Here is a 23,330-nt window from a genome sequence, read left to right on the forward strand (position 1 = left end):
GTGTGTGTGTGTGTGTGTGTGTGTGTGTGTGTGTGTGTGTGTGTGTGCATGTTGGATGCTGCAGTTTGTGACTGGATAGAGGTGGGTTGTATGCGGGAGAATCGATGATTGTCTGAGCGTGTCTGCAGCGGATGAGAGCTTGTCTGGATTTCTGCACGAGGGTGACCTCAGCGAGAGGACTTGAGGGAAAGATGCGGAGTGTGTCGGAGTGTGTGGATTGATATTCCTACTTTGGCTGACAGCGCGTTTCAGTTTGTTGCTTCAATAAAACTCTGACAGCTGCCAGCCGTTTGAACATTGTGTCAGGGTTACACATCTGTTTCTTCCACCTCCAAAAGTGTGTGTGTGTGTGTGTGTGTGCACTAAGGGAGGAATGTGGAATACACTGGGAGTCAAAGAAAATAATTTTTGCATGATTGGATACAGAACTTGGCCACTGGTGCGGCTCTTAATGCAAAACATCTGTCGGAGGTTTTACTTTTCCCATTTAGTTATTTTCCTTCACGGAGTTCCGTTTACTGTCATTCCTTTCGAACAACAAAGTCCATGTTCATTCCTTTTGGTTACTGCAGTCAAAACAACCAGACGGCACCCCCTCTGAGCTGGCACTTGTCATTTTTTAAAACCCAAACACTTCAGGAGCAGGATTTGATTTTCTTTTGGAGACACTTTTTAGAAGGGACTCTGAAGTTGTGATGCTTTCTTTTGGTCCACCACTTTTTTTTTCCTTCATTTATTTAAAATGTGTGAAAATCTGGAAGTACGTTCTTTCATAAAAGTTGTCTCTATAATCACTGTCACCTGAAGTTGGCACCAAGCTGTGGGTCTCTACTAAACTGCTGTGTTTTGCAAAAAGCTACTATCGTATTTTCTGCCGTACACGTTGCACCAACCTAAAAGTCGCATCAGTCCAAATATGTTGAATAAAGTTGAAAATACATAAATACGTCACTTTGCCATATACGTCGCATCTATTATGTGTCACTGCTGACGCGTCATGTTTGTTACGCTTCACCGCTGACAACCCAGAAATGTGTGCCGTGTTGTGACAAAAATCGATTGGCTGCCAAATGGCAGCTGCGGGAGCATGCATGGGAGGACTTTAACAATAATTTAATAAGATTAACACTCAAAAACAATTATTTGTTTGCTTGACATTATAGTAAAGGTGTGTCTCAGTTGAAATTTTCCTTAAGGAGCCAAAAAAGTTAAATCTGGTCCTCTGGACCACCTCTGGACATTTTTTTTGAATGTCCAGAGGACCAGATTTAACTTTTATTTAATTTTTCTACCTGGATTATTGAGCATGCATCAGGATATTTTCCTTAAGGACTTTAACCTCAGGACATCAGGACCTCAGGGATGTGTGTTGAGCCCCCTCCTGTTTACTCTGCTCACGTATGATTGTGCAGCTACCCATCCAGGCTGTCACATTGTAAAGTTTGAAGATGATACAGCGGTGGTGGGATGCATCACAAACAATGATGAGTCCAGCTACAGGCAAGAGGTGGAACACCTGGAGAGCTGGTGCATAGAGAATAACCTTCACATCAATGTGAAGAAGACAAAGGAGATGATTGTGGACTTCAGAAGAAACAAAAACACCTACACCCCCCTGAACATAAGAGGATCTGCAGTGGAAGTGGTCTCCAGCTACAAGTACTTGGGTGTACACATGAATGACAACCTCAGCTGGAGCAACAACACCACCAGCCTGATCAAGAAAGCTCGTCAGAGACTCTACTTCCTCAGACGGCTGAGACGAGCTGGTCTGGGAAGCTCAGTCCTCACCTCCTTCTACAGGTGTGCAGTGGAGAGCATCCTGTGCTCCAGCATCAACATGTGGCATGGAGGCTGCACAGCTGCAGAAAGAAAAGCTTTGCAGAGAGTGGTGAAGGCTGCACAGAAGTCTGTCGGAGTCATCCTCCCCACCACCACAGACATCTACACCTCTAGATGCAGGAAGAGAGCTACCTGCATCATGAAGGACCTCACTCACCCAGAACACACACTTGTTGCTCCACTCCCCTCAGGAAGGAGGTTGAGGAGCATTAAGTGTAGAACCACTAGACTGAGGAACAGCTTCTACCCTGAGGCTGTTAGACTCATGAATCTCTAACTAGAATAATCACTGTGAAAAACCACATCATGTTGCTGCTGATCTGTTTCATGTTGCTGCTGATCTGTTTCAATGTTGATGTGTTCATGCGTGCACATCTGCTCACAGACTCATGTTCATGTTTGTGCTGATGTTCAATGTTTTTATGTTATGAGTGCTTAGTGTATATTTAGTTTATGTTTTTCTTAGTTCATATCTTAGATGTTATTACTGTTTTTCTCATACATTTTATTGTTGGATGTAACTGGGACCCTGTGTACATAATTTCTCTCCAACACATGTACCACATGAGGTACGAATGACAATAAAGAAACTCTGAATCTGACTTAAGAGTCAAATCAGCTGCATTTCACCTGGGCGGCACAGAGAAATCCAGCTGATTTGACAGTTGCTCCAGGAGTTCCTGAGCGAGATGAAGGTGGCTTGTATGGCAAGCCAAGTGTCTCATTAATAGCCACTTTTACCTATTAATGAGACACTTGGCTTGCCATATTAGTCGAGCACCCTCTAGTGGCTGAAAATGATAGTGTTCAATATTTTCCATGTCAGAATGAATGAAATTGTCCGATCTCAGCCAAAATTTAAATTATAAATATGGGGAAAACATGAATAAGTGGGCCTTTCTGGGGTTTGCATGTTCTCTCCGTGCTGCATGGGTTTTGTCTGGGTACTCCAGTTTTCTCCCACAGAGCAAAAACATGCATGTTAGATTGATTGGTAACTCTAAATTGTCTCTAGTTGTGAGTGAGAGAGTGAATGGTTGTTTGTCTCTATGTGTCTCTGTGATGGACTGGAGACTTGTCCAGGGTGTCCCCGGCCTCTTGCACAGTGATGACCCGAAAAGGAAGAAGGTGGTAAAGATGATGGATGGATGGATAAAAGTAAGTAACATAAATGAATGCTGCAGTTGCAATGTTTTTTAAAAATGGTGGGTTTGATTCTTGTGCAGGAGACACTCTCATTGCTCCCTGGCCAACCAATGGCCTGTGTTTGCTGATGTCAGATCTTTAGTTCCACTTGACTCGCTTGGAACTTTTGCTATGTAGGTCCCAAGAACTGAGCTAGAAGTTGGTGGATCACCCAGTAAAAAAAAAAACTCTGACTCTGTGTCGACTCAACCTGAGCACAAACATGTCAAACCCAGCCGAAAAAGGTCAACTGTCTGCTGTGTTGCAAAGAAAGCGTCCAAATTTGTATATTTTGAAGGGTTACCTTTCAAGCTCTTTGATAACCTTGCATGACTCTTAGACCATAGTTTAGGAAGCTTCTGTTCTAAGGTGGCATTCAGACCCCCTCCCTGATTTCAACAACCCAGTTTATTTATAGACTGCTGACAGCCTCACTGGAAGTGGTGGAAGTGTAGTGCTCTGAGTGAGAGGTTGCACTTATGGTTAGATTGTGTGTGTGTGTGTGGGTATGGGGGGTGGGGGGTCATGGTGGGGGTTCTTGCTTTTCAGTTATGTTTGTGCCCCTTAGCCACAAGACCGGCACAGGGGTCACCTTAAGGTTAGCTTCTTCAAAGAACAATCTCCATTGGCTACTCACCGCCATAACAAGGGAATGAAACCTGAAGCCCTCTCCCCACCCTCTGACACACCAGACCAACCAGTCCTACCCTCCACCCCCATCTTCATTGGTGTGTTTCTCCCACAGCCATTGTCAGCTGCAAACCAGCCGTCTGCTGACTTTGGTCTGCTGGCTTTAGGTCACCCCCACCTCTCATGCACCAACACACGCATACACAAAGTCACAAACACACGAGAAAGAAGACCGGCGTGCACAAACATGCCCCTTCCCCCAGACAGACAGAGAAACTAGCATAACCCCTGTCTCTGCTGATGCCTTCAGGGTCTCCTCATACAATCCTTGTAATAAAACACATTTTGGTAGAACAATGTCAATATGAAAAACACAATTTAGCTTTACCATTGTTAAACTTTATGAATAATCTGCGAGTGGCATTTATCTAACACCAGTCCAGGCTTCTGTTAATAACATGCATAAGAAAAAACAGCATTTTCCAGTACTGGTCAAAACACTAAACTGCAGATTCTAAACACGTCGCATGCCTTAAAAAAATACTCTCATGCAAAAAAGTAAAGGAAAAGAAAAAGAAAAGAAAACACAATTGAGGCTTCAAATTGTTTAATGCTTACTGTAGTGTGTGTACTATGTGAGGTGTGTGAAACACACAACAAAAGATAAAAGAGGCATGCGAACAAAACCTACACAAACAAGATCGTTTAAAACAGCAAAATGCTGCAAATGCAGACTCTTAGAAGACCTGAAGTGGTTTTAAGTTCAGGTTTTGTATCATACAACAACATGTATGACATTTATTACTCAGAAAGTTTAAACATGTCGTGATTAGCAAACCATAACGCTAACGGACAATTTTTTGCTTTCTGTTTTACAAAGAACCGACCAACAGTATAGTATATTGCCGTTTTCTTTTTGGCCTGACTCAAATATCAAAGTTTAGATTTCTCCGTGCTTTCATGAAAGCAACACCGGCCCAGACACCCTCTCTCTCTCATGGAGAGTTCTGATTGGTCGAAGAGACGCTCTGTCTGTTGTGGGCGGGGCCTGAGTCGCAGAGGCTGCTGTGCTTGATCAGCAGACAGAATGCAGCTTCCCTCAGCGGCGGAGGAAGTCCCGGAGAAGCGGCGCTATGAGTCCTCGAGCCGCCCTTTAACTCCCTCCCCGAGCCGAGGGAACATGGCGTGAGACGAGACGTGCGACGGCAACAAGCGCGAAACTGTTGGGAGTTACTCGTAGCGAGCGGCGGACTGCGCTGCCGCTGCCTGCTGGAAGTTTACTGTTGTTTCTCCGTCGGGGTGTCCCGACGGCGGCGGCGGTGGCGGCGGCGGCTCTCTCCCCGGAGCGGTGTCCCGGTCCGCCCAGCCCCATGCAAAACGTAACGGCCCCTGGCGGCCCCGGCAACTCCAATGTCACCTGCTCCTGCAACTGCACGGCGTCCCATGCACAGGGAATGGAGATATGTGAGTACCATTTCCTCCTGAGCACAAACCTGCGGAGGGGAGACTGCTCATCTGAAGCCCCCTGCAGCCAGCAGAACAATAAATCCGATTTAATAATAGTAATTAACACTGAAACCATCTTTCCTTACACTAGATCTGTAAGTTCAGACTAACAGGAACTTTGTCAGTTTCACTGACCTCAAGTTTTTAACCGTTTTTGTTTGTTCACATGTTTACACGTATAATGAGCACATTTTGAAGTCCCTACAGCTGTTAAAATGTTTAGACTTGCTGTGAGATTTTAGTGTGTTATTGTGCATATTTTCAGGTTTAATAATTCTTTTAGAGCTTTAGTGTGTTGACACCTCCACTATGACTCATTTAGCTCTTGAGGACTCTTCCCTGCTCTGTCTGGCCCTTCAGGCTGCACATATGCTGAGAGAGATTACCACAGAGGGTTAAATAGTTTGCCTGTCAGCCCAGACAGGAAACGCTGGAATGGTATGTTATGTCTGTCTGCCCTCTGAGCAGCCCGGAGAGAAACTATCATTATCAGCTCTGCCCTGCTGCTGCTTGATCCACTGCAGATGTTCCTCTTTATGACCGAGGCCCAGATCTGTGGCAATGCAGAGGACAGACCAGTATCATGCGCTGCTTTAGACTAACATCATCTTATTATAAGAATTGATAAACTTGTAGCCATTTTGGTCCCACCATGGAAATAGTGTATGCAATCACATGCACTACCTTTCTTGGTGTGCATGCTGTGAATGTCTGTCTGCTACAAGCACGCCAAACTTTAGCTCATAATCCGCAAAATTTTCTTTGTTGTAGCCATTTTTGTCTGTTTTTTTTTTTTAAAGTTCAGTCAGCCTGCTCAGCCACCTTGAATTTTGTCTGACAGTTGTAGATTTCCTGAGATTTTTATTTTTTAAGTCCTGATATTTTGTGAACAGTACAAACAAACACGGGCAGAAATATTATCGCCCTTTCGCCAGAGACGCCTCCACGTAGCCAGAAAAGAGAATATATGGAAAGATGGACACTGACAAGTTGGAGACCGACAGAGTTACTGTGATGTGTAGTTTCCATCAGGGCTGTGGCTGGGCCTGGGCAACATGAGATGAACGCAGGATATTAGATTTAGATCTGGCAGTACTGTGTGGTTGTGCTGACGCCACATTGTAACCAAGAAGTAAGTGTGTGTGTGAAAGAGCTTGTCTGGCAGCAGGGCTGGTGTTCCACTATTCTGTGGCTGCGCAGCACTGCTCGCCAGGAAAAATCCTCCGTCAGACAAGAAGCGGTGCTGCACATATCTACTGACACAGCACAGCCTAATGAGTTCACCCACAGGGACTGACAAACACTCGTGGACTAGCCTGCTGTGAAAGGTGATAGTGTTTTTACTCCTGTGTGTCTGTTTGTAGCTTTATCAAAATATCTCAAACTATCCATCCATTATCTTTCACCCGCTTCTTCCATTTTGGGTCACGGGGGTCGCTGGTGCCCATGTCCAGCAATCACTGTGCGAGGGGCGGGGTACTATCTCATAAACCGTTAAAGTAAAATAAATGTGTTGTTAGTTCTCTGCATTTAACCCATCACACCTGAGATACACCCAGGTGGAGCAGTGGGCAGCTATGCAAGCGCCCGGGGAGCAATTAGGTGTCTTGCTCAAGGAGACCATGACATGTGGGCGTGGCAGGGAGTTGAACCTGTGAATTTCTGGTCCAGAGTTGGCTGCCCTACCTCTACGCCATCTTGGCTCCCCATTGGCCACCACTGGACAAAAAAAAAAAAAAAAAAAAAACTTCCACAGTCATTGTCTGCACATCTACAACCCATTAGCATTTGGAGCCAACTCCATTCAAGATGTCTGCCACACGTAGGCCTGTTGCGATAAACAATAAATCAATTAATCGCACGATAAATTAAAATTATCTCTCATTTTCATTTATCAGCTTTATTGTTTCTTGGTCTCTCTTTTTACTAAAGACACTGGATGACAAAAGGCTCAACTCCAGTGCTAACCATCTAAAATCACGTTTTTGGATTGTTAAAACCAGAAGCTAAGCTACAAGCTAAGCTAACAGGCCGACCTCAGGAAAAAAACCTCCGTCTTGTCGAAGCTCCAAAATTCACGGTTGAAACCCGTGCCTTTGTGTAAAAAGTTGTTTTTCTCTGTAAAAAAAAAAAAAAGCTGAGAACTTGTTTACTGATTTATTTATTTTTTTTATTAAAAGCTTTGTGTGAAAAATGCTCTGCTAAAGAGCTCAAACCACACCGAGCGTCCGCCATTTTGAGAACCGAAAAAAGGAAGGAGAGACAGCCCATGTCACGTCAAGGGGCCTCCCTCCCATTTTTCTCAAATTGACACGCTGCTAGCTCTCTCACTATCCATCTTTCAGTTCAAACAGTCTTATACCGCCATCTGGTTGTCAAACAAAGCTACTACACTCAAAACAAATCAACAGTTCTTCTTAAATTTGAGAATAATTACTAATTATTCTCAAATTTCAAACAATATTATCGTTTATCGCAATAACTTCTGAGACAATCGTCGAGCAAAATTTGTTATCGTGACAGACTTAACCTCATTCAGTAACGTCACATTCTTGAGAGACTTGTTCGCTCTCAGACTGTGTGTGGAAGATGACTCTCAGCTACCACCACACCAGGTTTTAGCTCATTTTTTGGTCAAACCGGTGTGTTATAGGCATCGCTAATCAACTGTACCTAACCAAACGATGCCTATAACACACCGGTTTGACCAAAAAATGAGCTAAAACCTGGTGTGGTGGTAGCTGAGAGTCATCTTCCACACACAGTCTGAGAGCGAACATGTCTCTCAGAATGTGACGTTACTGAATGAGGTCGTGCATGACAACATTTACAAGTCTAACAAGGTCGAGTCAGGTCCTCTGGACGGATTCTCCTCGTTGAAACGTTTCGTCTTTTATCCAACAGACTTCTTCAGACTAATGGATAAAAGATGAAACGTTTCAACGAGAAGAATCCATCCAGAGGACCTGACTCGACCTTGTTAGACTTATCTAGCTGGATTATTGAGCATGCATCAGATTATTCACAACTCTTCATGATAACCTTAGTCTAAAACTGAGGCGTGGAAGGTGGCGAGGAATATGCATTCCTTTAAGCAATGCTTGTATTTGCACTAAACTCGTCACCAGTTGGAGGGAGCTTCATTCACAGTGATCTGATGTCGCTGTATTCTGCTGTAGCGGCCGCCTGGTTTGAAAAGGGCTCTTGTTTGTTGGCTGTGTTGTCATGCAGACTCTGCAGGACTGAATAATGCAGCTCATGCTCTGATGATTTATCTGGCTGAAGAAAAGAGCTTGTCGGCCTCTTTTCACTTTTTTCCCCGCTCTTCCTTTAAACCAGAGCAAAACGTTTGTGTTCCTTTTTTATTTAGAAAGGGAGGAAACTAAAGAGGATTCAAAGCGCAGAAGGCTTACGATGCAAACGGTGTGTCATGGTTCAGATCATCTGAACCTCGTCCCACTCACTGGGGTCTTCATGTAGGACTTGAAAGGCAGGAACTCGTTAACGAATTGTTTTATTTTTTATTATTTTGTATCGTAGGTGTGCTATAATCCAGTTCTGAGGTCAATCAATTGTACGTACAAGTGCATATAAAAAAAATTTAAATATTGTGAAAAAAGTTCAATTTTGTTTGCCAATCATATAAAAAAGTGAAACTCCACATTACATATATTCATTACACACAGTGAAATATTTCAAGCCTTCATTTCTTGTATTTTTGATGATTCTAACTTAACAAATAATGACAAACCAACATTCAGTGTCTCAGAAAGTTAGAATATTCCAGAACCAGCTTCTGGTGCAGTGGTTCTGGTCAGTGTGGGTCGGAGTCGAGTCCTGCTGGAAAATGAAACCAGCATCTCCATGAAGCTCGTCAGCAGCAGGAAGCATGGAGTCTCTAAAATGTCCTGCTAGACGCTGCGAGGACTGGACTTCAGAGAACCCAGTGCACCAGAACCAGCAGAGGACATGGAGCCAGACCATCCCTGACTGTGGAAACTTCTCTCTGGACTTGAACTACATGGATTCTGGACCTTGATTTATAAATGACATGAACATTTAGTTTCATCTGGAAAGAGGACATTGGACCACTGAGAGACAGTCCAGGTCTTTGTCTCCTTCTGATGGTGTCTCTGGTTCAGGAGTGGCTGGACTGGAGGAGTGACACGTTTGTAGCTCATGTCCAGGAGTTCATCAGCTGATCAGCGTGAGACACCAGGAGTTTAGAATATTCTAAACAATATTCTCATTTTCTGACACTGAATGTTGATTTTTCATTATTTGTAAACAATAATCATCAAAATGACAAGAAATAAATATTTCACTCTGTAATGAATCTAGAATACGAGTTTCATTTTCTGACATGAGTAACACAAATAATTGAACTTTTTCATTATATTTTAATTATTTTTGAGATGCGCTTGTGCACGTTCTGAAGCTTTGACTTCCACAACTGTCCGATGGGTCAGGCTATTAACTGGATTCATGGTCCCAATGTTCTGTGATGATGTAGTCCAAGCAAACAGCTTCCACTCTGAAGTCACTCATAACTCCTGCTGCACTCAAACTTTTCTTTCTGAGGGAAAATACTCACATTTACTTGATCTTGATGCAACATTTCTTTCAGTCCACCCTGATGCAGTTTGTCAAACCACTGAACGAACAAAACCATTAAATTGCATATCGCCCATGTAAGGAAATGACAGCGTTTTAGGCTGTTTGGTCAAACCTCAAAAATAATCTTATGAACAATCTCATTTGAGATGCACGATGTGTTGATCACAGTAAGTGTTGTTGGCTGCAACCAAACCAATTTTGAAAACTGTCACTGACTGAACTGAAGCCATTTCTGTTTCTTTTTAAGGTCATTTAGCTGTGGCACCCATCTTGACTCCAAAACCTAATCATAGTTTTAAGGTATATCCTATGATTATTTCCTTTTTAAGCTTCATACAAATCTGTCCAGTGGCTTACAAGATATTTTGCTAACAGACAGATCTCATTTTACAAAATTTCAAACATCGATTTTGCATGTTTTTTTGGTCCTTCCTGTTAAATTGACTGAGTTATAGCCATTTTTGTAGCAACCATCTTGAATGGGATCGGCTCCAAATGTTAACCGGCTATAGGACATCTAATGATTACTTTCCACAAATACCATAAACATTTTTATACTGGTTCTAGGGTTATTTTGTTAACAGATTGGCACAGACATGGAAAACATAAAACTAAACACAAAAGAAAAAGTATGTATGCTCAATCATCCAGGTAAATAAATCACAAAAAAAAGTCAAACCAGATCATCTGGACAGATTCTTCTTGGTTGAAGCGTTTCATCTTTCATCTGAAAGACTTCATCGGTCTGAGGCGTGCCAACAGGGTCTGCACATCAGTAGCATCTTTTTGACGTGCTTCAAACCAGTCTGCTGTGGAGTTTTAAGAAACTGGCTTTACACATGCAAAATGGAGGACCATGAGTTTAAACAGTCGATCGTCAGTGCATTACGATCAAATGTTATAGGCCTGATGACCAACTTGCTACTCACTGAACCAGCCTGAGGACCAAACGAAACAGTTCCTGGATCAGAATGATTCCTTCCAACTTTATTTTATCTCTTACTGTGGAGCATTAGCCCCGTCCAGCACCATCTGTACATTAAACTGCTTTTGAACAAATTTTTTCTCCCACTCCCATGAAAAATAAAACCACTTTAAATATTCCTTGGACCATTGAATGTGTTCAGACATACCAGTGCATGTGTGTGTGGAGGTCCTGGTGCCCATCGTTCCCGTCTTTGTGTCTGTGACTGAAAGTGTGTGACGGATGAAACCTGCTGCCTCTGGAGTCCACATCTCTGCCATGTTGGTCTGCTGCTGGTAGCTTGGCTCTCCTGTCAAAGACCTAAGACCAGGCCGACTACCCCCCCCCCCCCCCCCCCCCCTCCCCCCCCCCCAAGCAAATGTATACATTTGACACACATGCTTTCATTGTGATACACGCACAAACACACACCGCGACATAGACAGGCGCTCTTAGGCTCAGCCAATATTTACCCTGCAGTCTCCTGCCAGGAAGCCGGTCCAATCTCACTAAGTTCTTTGTTTGTTTAGGGATTATTGTTTTCTTCTTTTTTTGTTTTTGTTTTAATAACTTGTTTATTTTGTATAGCTTTTCAAAAAATATTAAATTTATTCATTTGAGGCCCCACTGCCCATCCTACCAGAGGTTTAGATAAATATCTAATGTTGAGAAATGAAGTTGTGATTTTGGTTGAACCTTGAAAATATTGCTATGCACAATATTCCCCCGGTCTGTTGGCGCTTAGAACCGCTCGGTTACTACCACTCCAAATTTTAGCTCAGCAACTGTAAAATTGGCTTAAGTTATTGCAATTTTTGTGTTTGCTAAGGTCAGTTATCTGAGGTGGCCATCTTGAATTGAATTCTGAAGTTAATAATTTGTAGACGTTCAGCTAATGATTACTTTCTGGAAGTTTAATTGAAATCCATCCGGTGATTTTGATATTTTGCTAACGGTACAAACATGCAGACACAAAATAATTGCTTTGTCGTCACCGTCAGCAGCAGGTCATGATGAAATCCCAAAAAAATATTGGGTGAAAAAAAAATTAAACTTTAAAATATGTGGATAAGAGAAAACGGTTTTACATTTTGGAGCTGGAGTTGGAAAGGCAAGAAAAAAACTTTTCCAGAAACTTTCTTTCCCTCACGGATGGATTTCTTTTGTTATCCCAGCTCTTGTAATTAATCTCACAGGGAATTTCTGCTCTTGGTTGTAGTCTCTCAGTGGAGTCTTAAATAATCTGCCACTTTTCCCTAACAGAGGGTGTACAGCGGTGAACCACTTGGAGGCGTTAAGAAAGAGTTCCTTGTTTAATACAAGGGACTTGGTTGCAAACGGGTCCCTAGACCCAATTTTTACACCTCTAAAACTGACCTGCAGTCAGTGTCTGGGTAACTTTAGCTCACTTTCTGGTTTAAAGAGCTCCACAAACATGGCTGGATTGTAAAGACATTTAGATTGCTAATGGCTGTAGTGTACGTAACTACTCAAGTTTTTTTTTTTAACTCGCATTTCTGTGACATGCAGCTTCTCACTTATAAAGAACTGTTTGCTGTTCATTGCCTGATGAGTGTTGTTTTAAAAAATGTCTACCATTTTTCTACACTTTGTGAAAAACCTATTAAGCTGGAGAACCATAAAGATAATTAGCAAGTCATGTTTTTCTTGTTTGTTTGCTTGTATCATACCTGCAAATGTCACTTTTCAGCAAAAATTGCTGATTTCAATCAAAAAATATGTCATTTACGTGACTCGCCTAGATCCAAAGAGTTTTTTTTGGGGTGGGGGTGGAGGGAGAAGGGTCAGAGGTGTGGTAGACGGCATAACTTCCCATTGACTGGACTTGCGTAGCGTGCTATGTAAGTCGCTACGCGCCATGCTTTCAACAACGCTTGCGCTAGCTCATAAGCGCTAAGCTAGCACATAAGCGCTAAGCTAGCACACTTATGTAGTGCTAGCTAAGCGCTATGTAAGTGCTGACATTTGTCGACCGCGGGAGAGGGGAGGGGGTTAGGATGTACAGGACCCGCCCCCCTGACTACAGGCGCTAGGTTTGCCAACTTTTCCATCCCTTGTGAGTTTGCAGTTATATCAGTTTGATCATATATTTAATAGGATCTTGAGTGAAATGTTCTAATTTACTAAGGAGATTATTTTTATATGTGTGGTTTTGTACAAGAGGAAAATGGTCGAAAATCTTGTCACATTCAGTTCATAGCCTCTGTCTTGGGATACTTCCGGGTCATTCCGTGTTGAAAATAGTTTCTTGATTTTCAGTGGTGGGCACAATTCCTCTAATTTGCTAATAGTGGAACTAATTGTTAACGTTTTCGCTAAATTTGGAAACTGTTAGAGGAATTAGCTTCCGCTAAATTAGGTTTTGTCAACTTAAAATCTGCTGACAAAATTCACAAGTTTTTCCTGTTTGGTGTGGGCGTTTCATGAAGAGTTCGTTGGGCACGCTATTGGCTGACTTTGTGAACATGTGACCAGATGTGATGGGTCGACGCAGCTTCAACTGGAAGGAGATGAATACGTGACGCAGACCAAGTGACAGTCGTCTTAGTGGTTTAGTGTTGGCTTCCGCTAATTTTTTTTTTTTTACTTGTTTATCGGTTTAACGTTAGCGAAGCTAATTTTTTAGTTAGTGGACTATGGGTTAGCAAAGCCAACTTTTTGGCCACTGTTGATTTGGGGGTTCCAATTACCCGGTCAAAAACAACAACAACAAAATTAATAAATAATAAGCGAGTTTAAAACATCAACTGTTTAAAAATCTGACCACATTAAAACTCAGAACATTTTGCAATGTGCAACAGCTGTGAAGAAGCTGTTCAGCTTTTCCTTTTGTGCAAATTCTAAATTTCATAATAATAGAGTTTTTACAGAAGCAGTATGGATGGAAGTGTTGTCCTTGTTTGGATTGAGTGTCCCTTTGTGTTTGTACAGTGCCTCCCACCAATGTCCAGGACGTTTACCCACTTATTATACCATGTTAGCACAGCAGGACTAAGATTTGTCATGGCTTTTTTAGCATCGTTTTCATGTGTATTTTTGCATTGGATCAACTTGATGACTGTTCAGTTATTTAAAACACAAAGCTCCTATCTGGTGGCTCTGTCTGAAATTAAAGTGACAATCCTTAGAGCTACAGATTGTCAGGAAATGCAGCCATGAGCTTCAGTTTGACTTCCTTTAGCTGCACCAGGTATTGTAAGACAACAGCTTCCAAAGTCCAGAGTGTAATAAATGGGTTGCTGTCCCTACACTTATTCTAGCACCACTCTTCCTCTTCAGCCCTACAGCCCCAGCAGTTTCTTTGCTGGCTGCCAGGACTCTCTTTGTGTCTAGATTTTGCACCCCCAACACACACACATTTACCAGACCTCCTCCCTAAGTTCCCAAAATGCCCTTGGGACTAGGGCAGATTTGTCGTTCTAGTGTGTTTAAAGACAGGCCATCCGTCAAGTATGTGTGCAGTGGTGATGGTTTTTTGAGTGGGGGTGGGGGGGTAGTAGTCTGGCGTCTCGGTCAGCATCTATTTACACACTGTTGTACTGTCTGAGATGTTAAAGAGCTTGTCTGTGTCTCAGGCAATGGTTGGGACATCTTACAGTCGACCAAGACGTTGTTGTCCAGACACACTGGCAAACCGTATAAGGCAGCTTTTTTCCTCCTCCTTTCTTGTTGTCGATTTGTTTTTTCCAAGACTTCAGACAAATGAAACAGTTGGCACATTTATTACTCTTTGTAAACCCCTCATGCTTTGAAATTACAAATGGCACAATGCATCGTACGAAGCAAAACGAGCCAAAAACCAAATCAGAAATGCTGCACCGCCTGCTGTTTAGTCAGATTTCTGTTAATCCATTTGTTTTTGTGAGCAGGAACACCCAGACAAGAATAATAACACGTCCCTTCATGTGGTCTTCAGGGTTTTCCTTGGATTTTGAAGAGGCTTCCATGGTAAAGTTTCCAAATGGGTGGCACTGGTGGGGGTGGTTTAGACGTCTCTGATTTCAGTACTGGAATTTGAGCAACATTTTAATGTCTCACTGTAAAACTGCTAGCAACAGTCAACCATTTTCATAGCAAATACTAGAAAAAGAAAATACTTTGCAAGAGCCCTTGACATTCAAATAGTCTGTGACCACGAGTGGACTCTGACGAACATGTAAAGTACAGCAGCACTTTACTTAAGTTACCTGAAAACTCAGTGATTGTTTACGTCCTGTCTCTCACTGTAGTTGTGGTTGTTCTATTTAAAAGCATCGTCTGTGATAAAGTTGAATGCAAAGATGCTGAAAGGTGCAGTTTACCGGCTGTTTTTCTCTCTGTGAGGAACGAAGACATCATTGGAGACTCTTGTAAAGACCGTGTGAAATGGGTTTCCTCTGAGACCTGTGAGACACGATGAGACAAAATGAAAAGTCAGGTTTTCCACTTTAGAGCGTCGCTGCATATGTGGGTAAAAGCTTTTAGCGTCTCCAGAGAAAATTGTGCAAGCTCAGATGAATTTCCTCGAGTGATCATTCAGCGTTGGTTGGCTCTGAAGTCTGCGAGGTTGAAAATTAAAAGAATTTTGAGTGGTGGGATTTGAAACTTACTCTCACATCCCTTACATTTGACTATTTCTCACAGCTAAAAGTTATTTTCTAACAAAATAAGACACTCACTTTGTGTAGTTATGAATCGGTTACAGGTTTTAATATTTATCATAGTAAACCTTTGATTGGTAGTTTTACAGTTAAAACTATTTATAATGGAATCTAAACTTCAGCCTTTGATTGTTCAGCAGACATCATTCCAGTTGTAAAAGGCAATAAAAATGCACCAAATCTGAAGATGATTGTCGGTGGATGTTATGAAACTGTTCTGAGAGCTTCTCGAGGATGTTTCATCTGTGCAACATGCAGAGTCTGACCATCAGCTCATTGTCTAATTGTGCTTCTTCCAACTTATTTCTGCTAATTTCAGCTTGCACTGTTTCCCCCACCATTATACAAGCAGGGCGCCCTGCCCTGTCAACAGAACTGAGCACCCTGCCGACCCCCCCCCCCCCCCCCACCACCACCAACTGTCTGTACTAATGTAGCGCAGTGCGCAATACAAAAGCACTAGCAAAAATGCTACTGACAAAGCTCTGCTTCTCCTCCTCCTTTCAACCCCCCACCATGGAGCTAAGCTAGTGTGTAACACTGACGTGACTCCGTTTCGTCCCCCCACACCTGTCAACATAAAAAAAAATGACCGCCCTGCCAAAGGAACTAATCCAGGGCAAACACTGGCTTGTTCTGTTCCTTTCAGCTTATTTCTGCAAGTTTCAGCTTTTTCTGCTATGTTAGCTATGATGTAGCTGTTTTTAATACTAATTTTAACTTTTTCAGCTAATTCCACATCTTTTAAACTCATTTCAACTTTTTTCAGCAATTCAGCAAAAATGTGCTCTCCATTTCATTCTGTTAATTTAAGCTTCTTTTTGATTTTTTTTAGCTACTTTTCAGCTGTTTTTGTTAATTTCAGCTTTTTTTCAGATAATTTCCATGTTTTGTTTTTAATTTCTGCTTCTTTCAGCCTAATTTGGCTAACGTGTTCTTTCTGCTTTCGTCTGCTAATTTAAGCTTGTTCTACCTTTTCAGCTAACATTAGCATTTTTTAACTAATGTTAGCTGTTTTCAGATAAATTCAAGTTTTTGTGGTAATTGCTGCTGCTTTTAGCCTAATAAACTTCTTTCTGCAAATTTCAGCTTGATATGCTCCTTTCAGCCTTTTCTGCTGTTTCAGCTACTATTTAGCTGCTTTTTTCTAATTTTTACTTTTTCGGCTAATTCCACTTTTTATTTTTTTAGATCTTTTCAGCTCCTCCTGCTTCCTTCTGGTAGTTTAATCTTCTTTCTGCCTTTTCAGCTACTTTTTGCTAATTTCAGCTGGGTTTTTTTAAAACTAATTTACTATATATTTTTTGCCAATTTCTGCTTATTTACACCCAGTTCAGCTAATGTGTGTTCTTTCTGCTTTCTTTTGCCAACTTAGTCTTGTTCTTCCATTTCAGAATGTTTTTTTTTTATATAGATAATTTCAGCTGTTTTTCAGCCACTTCTTCTGCAATAAGCATCCACACTGCATTTTTACAGGAAATGTAATTTCTCCAGTTGTATTTAAATGAGAAGCTTCACCTGCGATTGACAGGCAGTGGCGTGTTGCCTACTATGACCAGGACTGTTTGTACCCTGTTGATATGGCAACATGTGTTCATATATGTATTAAGAACGTACTAATGCAGATATCAGCATTGTGAGAGAAAGTTCCACTCTACAGCAGCGTGATGTTTACCTCTCAGTTGAGCCCCGTCAAGTGGAAGAGTTGTCTATTCTGAGTTCTTCCAGTAATTTACTATAAAGCTGTTCACTAACTGCCAGCAAACTCCTGAAGACAAATAAGCTGTGTGGAGGGTTTCAAAGTGAACGATGGAGACAAAGGGAAAGCCGACTGCAAATTATATTCAACACTGTCAAGGAGGGACAAAACCCAGCGTTTCCAGCACAAGCAAGTTGATAAAACATTACTGAGTTCTAAGAGTTTAATAGCAGCGAGAAGTGGCTACAGTCTGTCACCGAGCAGAAGAGAATCCTGGGAATATACAGATCTGAGCACGAGCTTCCCGACACCTTCACTGCTCACCAACAAACTCATTTGGAAAAGACTCCTTGCTACATATGAGGAGTTAACAAAAAGTAAGCTCTGATTTTAAAACACATTTTCGAAGTAATTGTAAGAAGTTCAATGGCATTTCTTAGTACTTGTACTGACATAGAAACCTGATTTAATTAGAGCTTTCTTAGTGTACACACCTTTCAAATATGTTTCGACGTCTTTGAACAAACACAGCAATTCGACCCCTCTGTGGTCCCGTCTCACTGAGTGGCAAGCTGTCCAGGGTTTACCCCGCCATGAACATTCAACAGGATAAAGTAGTTATAGTACATGGATTAATGAATTATGTCAACACTCATATCCTGTGCCAGATTAGCTTTACGGTGACTGTACCTTCTAGTTTACCCTGTCTAAGGGAGGTAAATCCACAGGCTTTGCCAGCTCGGCAGCCGGCTGTGGCCTAACAGAGTCCTGTACTCAGTCTGACGTTATCAAGGGAAATTACAAGGATTAACATCGAGCTGAAGACATGGAGATGAAAACGGCAAGGACAGGGCCTCTAATTAGTTTTAAACAATAAAGTTAGTTCAGTTAGCAGAAAAAAATCATGAACTCCATTTATCAGATAAATGCATGTACAGTATGTTGGCTGTGTGACTTCAAAAGTGAAATATTTATCAAAGTGAAATATTTTTCAAAGATCTAGTTTCTTCTTTTGCTTTTCTGTAATTTTGTATTGGAATGCTGTCTTGTGATAATTTTAAACTTTCAAATGCACCGTCTGTAACGCAGCAAGGAGTCTAGGAGCATGGGGGGGTGGGGTGGGGGGGTGTCAGAAAGGGCAGCTTTTGTTGAACACATCCTGCTCCTCTCTTCATTAGGGATTCAGGGCTGTCTGATTTTTGGTCCCTCTCCATCCCAGTCCAGACACACAAATCAGACAGTGGTGTCTGATACCTACCGCCCACCCCCCTCCTTTACTCCCGTCTCCCACCGACATCCCCTCCTCCCATCGGCAGCCACCAGCTGACCCCAATCAGACACAGGGCCTTCTCTATTGTCTGGCTGGGGAGAGGGGGACACTCACTTGGACACGCACGCACACACACACACACACACACACACACACAGGCTCAAATGGGGGGTCAAAAAAACAGAGACTGTCTGGTCTAGTCTTGCCTGCTGTTCCGACTCCCAACCCCCAATCACACCGCAGTGTTTCTCCTCCATACTTCCTTCTCGTCCTTTATCGTCTCCTCCCTTTTTGCTGAGTGCAGACTCCCAGAAGTCCCAGCTGCATCTGATGGCTTGTTATGCGAAATGTTTAGTATTCATGTTGTTAATGTTAGACCATGAAAACATCAAATACGTCTGCGGGCAGAACCTCGACTACCTTCTTGTACTGTAACAGAATTCTGGCGCCCTGTGAACATCCTCGTCTCACCTATGATTAACAAAGCATGTGGACTTGATCAGTGGGCAGTTCTGTTATCTTGCCCAACTTAAAATGATGTGGAAATGACTAGTTGTTCACCATCATCTGGTTGTCATGGAAATGATAGACCACTCTGAATAAAAGAGATCTGTGGAAAAAAATACATGTAGGCTAACTGAAATTGTTAAGCTCTTAAATATGGCTACTCTCTGAGATACACTCTTAAAGCTTTTTATTCTGAAGGGTTTTTATCCTTATAAAGGTATTTTCATATTGCTTTAGTTTAGACATTTAGAATGTGTTGACAATAAAAGATGCAGCCAAGTTTCTGTCAGTCTCTAATCTTCACACTTGGCAGTTTGCTAGAAGCTTGGGTGTCTCCTGGCTAGTGTTGCTAATGATAATTAGGGCTCATGGTCTGCAGCATAGAGATCCTGTGTGTAAATTATTAATATAGGTCATAGGCACAGCATCCGGCATGGCCCGGCCCAGTGCCGTCCCAGCACTATCGCAGCACACAGCCCCTGCTTACCCCTGCTTACCCACAGCCTGCCCCATCTGTCGGCCAGATTAACCCATCGGATCACGTACACTGAGGTCTACACCGGGTGGGGCTTCCAAACAGGGCCTCACCAAGAACTGTCGGATTGCTTTCTCTCAGGTAACATGACCATTCCGACAGTAAATGTTTAGCACTGTCTGAATATGGACGAGCTGGGGGTCCTAATGAGTGTTTGTTAGACTCAAACAGAGGCAGGTGTGACCTGTAAAATCATAGTTACCACAGACCTTGGTGTTGACCAACCATGCATCAGTTTAAATCCAGTGTTGTGTAATACTGTTTTTAAAAACTCCTAATTTGGAAACATCCCTTCAAATGCGTGCTAGGTCATGGAGGAACAGAAACCCTGTGAACCCCCCCCAACCCACACACACACACATTTCATTCTGCAGCAGAGAAGAAAAGAAAAAGGGAATAAAAGTGTGTGAGGATGGAGAAAATGTTGTTAATCATAGCCACATTTGTAGTTTTGCTTTTCTTAACATAATCAAAAAGTGATTTTTTTTTTAGAGAAAACCTTTCTAACCAGAAACGTAATGATTATATTCCTCTGATAGGTTTCTACCAGAGATTTAACCATAAAATGGAATTTTCATGGGATGAGAATCAGCACCTCCAAATCTGAGGCTATGGTCCTCAGTCAGAAAAGGGTGTATTGCTCTGTTCAGGTCGAGGATCAGGTTCTGCCTCAAGTGGAGGAGTTCAAGTATCTCAGGTTTTGTTCATGAGTGAGGGAAGAATGGAGCGTGAGACTGATTAATGGATTGGTGCAGTGTCTGCAGTATTGTGGACTCTGTACTGGTCCGTTATGGTGAAGACGGAGCTGAATTGCAGGCAAAGCTCTCTGTTTACATCTGTGTTCCTGCCCTCACCTATGGTCATTATCTCTGCGTAATGACCAAGGAATGAGATCATGGATACAGGAGGTTGAAATGAGTTTCCCCCGCAGGGTAGCTGGACTCTCCTTTAGAGATAGGGTGAGAAGTTAAGTTATCTGAGAGAGACTCGGAGTAGAATGCTGCTCCTCAACATTGAGAAAAGCCGGTTGAGATGGTTCAGACATCTGGTAAAGGATGCTCCCTGGGCGCCTCCCTAGGGAGGTTCTTCGGGCATGGGGAGGAGACCCCGGGGAAGACCCAGGACACGCTGGAGAGACTATTTTAGTTGGCCTGGGAACACCTTGGAGTCCTCCCAGAAGAGCTGGAAGAGGTGGCTGTGGAAAGAGATGTCTGGACCTCCCTGCTCAAGTTGCTGCTCCCGAGACCTAACTTCAGAACAAACAGAAGATAATGGATGGATGGATGGATAAATTTATCATGAAATCTTAGCAGATCCAAACTTTTGATAAAACCTTAAACTCTAGTTTTCATAGTATTTTTTTCCTAACACTATCTAAATGTAGTATATTCTTTCAGGAAGTTTTGACCCATCACTGAGGAAAGTCTAACTGGGTTATTTTTCTTCAACAGAAAATAATTCTAAAGAAACCTGTTCATTGCAATCTGCCAATGCTCGAGAATGATGTGTCAAGGCCACAGCACAAAAAGCCCAAACAAACTGTTCGTAGATTAAGAGCTAAAGGCGAAGGGGAACTCCTGCTGTCTGTTTCAGAAATAAGAAAATATTTTTCAAAATTCTTCTCACACATAGACTCTTACCTTCACATGCAACTTTAAAACTAATATTTTCTCCATACGCTTTTTTAATTGAACTTTTTTTTAATAAACAAACCCATACTTGTTTTTTTTTTTTTCCAACAGTGTTGCTGTACTTTATATACAAACATGTCCGTTTACGTATTATCTTGATAAGAACATTGTTGCCGTAGTTTTAAGATTTTTTTTAAATGCAAATTCATAAACCTGAAAGTAGTAACTGGACTGTTCACTGTTCAATTCAAAAGTTGACTCCACTAGATTAAACTATAATCCTTGGGTTGGCTGCCAAGGTGGGACATAAATGGGCTATGGTGGGTTAATGGTGGGTGGTCAACAAAATAATGTGCACAGCCAAGACTACAGTTTTGCAAGCCATGCACACAGATTAATAATAATAGTAATCATAATTTTCTCGTAATTTTGAGTTGCTAACTGCAGCCCAGTGAAACAATATCTTAAGCCCTATTTGCACGAGATTAGTTTTACCTAGGGACCACATGTAAAAAAATTAATTACTCCCCAACGTCTGCTTTTTATGTGGCGCATTCGCATGGGATAACCAAAGCCTGTGATTTTGCTGAAATTTACGGACATCTCCTGGATATGATGTTAATGTGCTGTGTTGTCACTACTGGGCCGGTCCATATAATGTGCTTAATGTGCGGGTCGGGCCGGTCTCAGGCTTTGATGTGACGCATGAGCGTCCGCTGACCCGCCAGTTGAAATAGATTTGCGACCTGTCCAGGGTGTGCCCCGCCTCTCGTACAGTGATGGCTGGACATGGGCACCAGCGACTCCCGTTACCCGAAAAGGAAGAAGCGGTAAATATATGGATGGATGGATGGGTCAGATGATCACTGGCTGCGCACATCTCCGCACCTGCTGTCATTTTCGGTGAAGGAAGTAGCAGCATCTACAAAAGCTGACGCGAGGAGCACATTCAATTAAAATAGCTTGTTCTATGATTTTGCTTAAACAAATCAAAAACTGTCTAATTGTGTATCAGATCCCACCCATTTCTGTCCAAATCACAGAGATGCCTATTCACATTGGATTAGTATTCTCACAGGACCTCAGAGTTCAGCCAAATATAGTAGGTATTTTGTAGGGGAATTTTTACTTTACAAATTACTGACATGGCCGATTCACATGGGATTAAAAACACAGACAATTTCTGTAATTATTACAAATAGCATGTGGTCCCTAGGTAAAACTAATCCCATGCGAATAGGGCTTTATTTTTTTTAATTTATTTTTATTTTTTTACCTTATTTTAGGACAGACTAAGGAATAGACGTCGTCTATATGACCCAACAAAAGTAAGTCGGGGCTTCTGGACAGTTTCTTTTTGTTGAAACGTTTCGTGTTTAACCAAAAAGACTTCTTCAGTCCGAGGAGCTACAACAAACTCAGTCTTATAAATAGCACCTTTTTCATAGTGGGCTTCAGTAGTTCATGGTCACTATTTGAAGGTGCTATTTATAAGACTGAGTATGCTGTGGCTCCTCGGACTGATGAAGACTTTTGGATGAAAGAGGAAACGTTTCCATCCAGAAGACCTGACTGATCTGTGTTGGATATTTTACCTGGATTACTGAGCCTGAATCAGGACGTCTATGTGACGTTTGTCAAAAAGCTAGTGAAAGAAAAAGTGAATAAAGGGCTGCACTGAGTTACAGTACTAGTGATGTCACACGTGTGTAAATGGCCACCACGGGGCTGTAAAGTTTCCTTTGTTGCGTCTTCAGAGCCATAAGTGAAGCTGTTGGCTGCAGAGGCAGGGTTGGGCTTCTGCCCAGAGTTCTCCAGTTTGTTTCTTTTTGAAAGACACAAGCTGCTCTTTACATTTAACCACCGTCTCCTCTGCTTGAACCTCTCCTCTCTGCCTGCATCTATTTATACTTCACCATCAACAGGACTAAAACATCCTGAGCATCTCCCAAACAGCAGCACCATTACTCAGAGGCTCTTTTCTAGCCTCCTCCTTGCAACTTGCCAGCCTGCTTGCTTCTTTTACTTGTTCTCCTTTTTTTCTGCAGCTCCCTCTGTTGTTGGCAGCTGTTGCTCAGCACCGCACCAAGGTTCAGCCTGCGGTCATGGCCAAGCGTTCCAGCAAGGAAAAAAAAAACTTTTTTCATAGGACTTTTTTCTTTTCTCCAGTTTTCTACTTAAAAATTCCTTTATCTTGCTTATCCCCTCCCCTTGTACACTCACAACTCACTCTTCTTTCCCTCCATGCTTTTCTTTATCCCTGCTTTACTTTCACTGTCTTTT

At 42.2% G+C, this 23,330-nt stretch overlaps 1 protein-coding gene across 1 annotated transcript in view; it reads left to right on the plus strand.

The window, feature by feature from the left end:
* The first annotated feature begins 4,826 nt into the window (after positions 1-4,826).
* Positions 4,827-23,330, plus strand: part of ldlrad4b (low density lipoprotein receptor class A domain containing 4b) — a 56,392-nt gene continuing 37,888 nt past the window's right edge. Inside the window, exon 1 of the mRNA XM_037676465.1 lies at positions 4,827-5,121. Coding sequence (XP_037532393.1) covers positions 5,028-5,121 — 94 coding nt within the window. The 5' untranslated portion in view covers positions 4,827-5,027. The remainder of the gene's footprint in view (positions 5,122-23,330) is intronic.

Source organism: Nematolebias whitei, chromosome 5 (genome assembly GCF_014905685.2).
Source record: "Nematolebias whitei isolate Nwh7 chromosome 5, NemWhi1, whole genome shotgun sequence".
Lineage (NCBI taxonomy): Eukaryota > Metazoa > Chordata > Actinopteri > Cyprinodontiformes > Rivulidae > Nematolebias > Nematolebias whitei.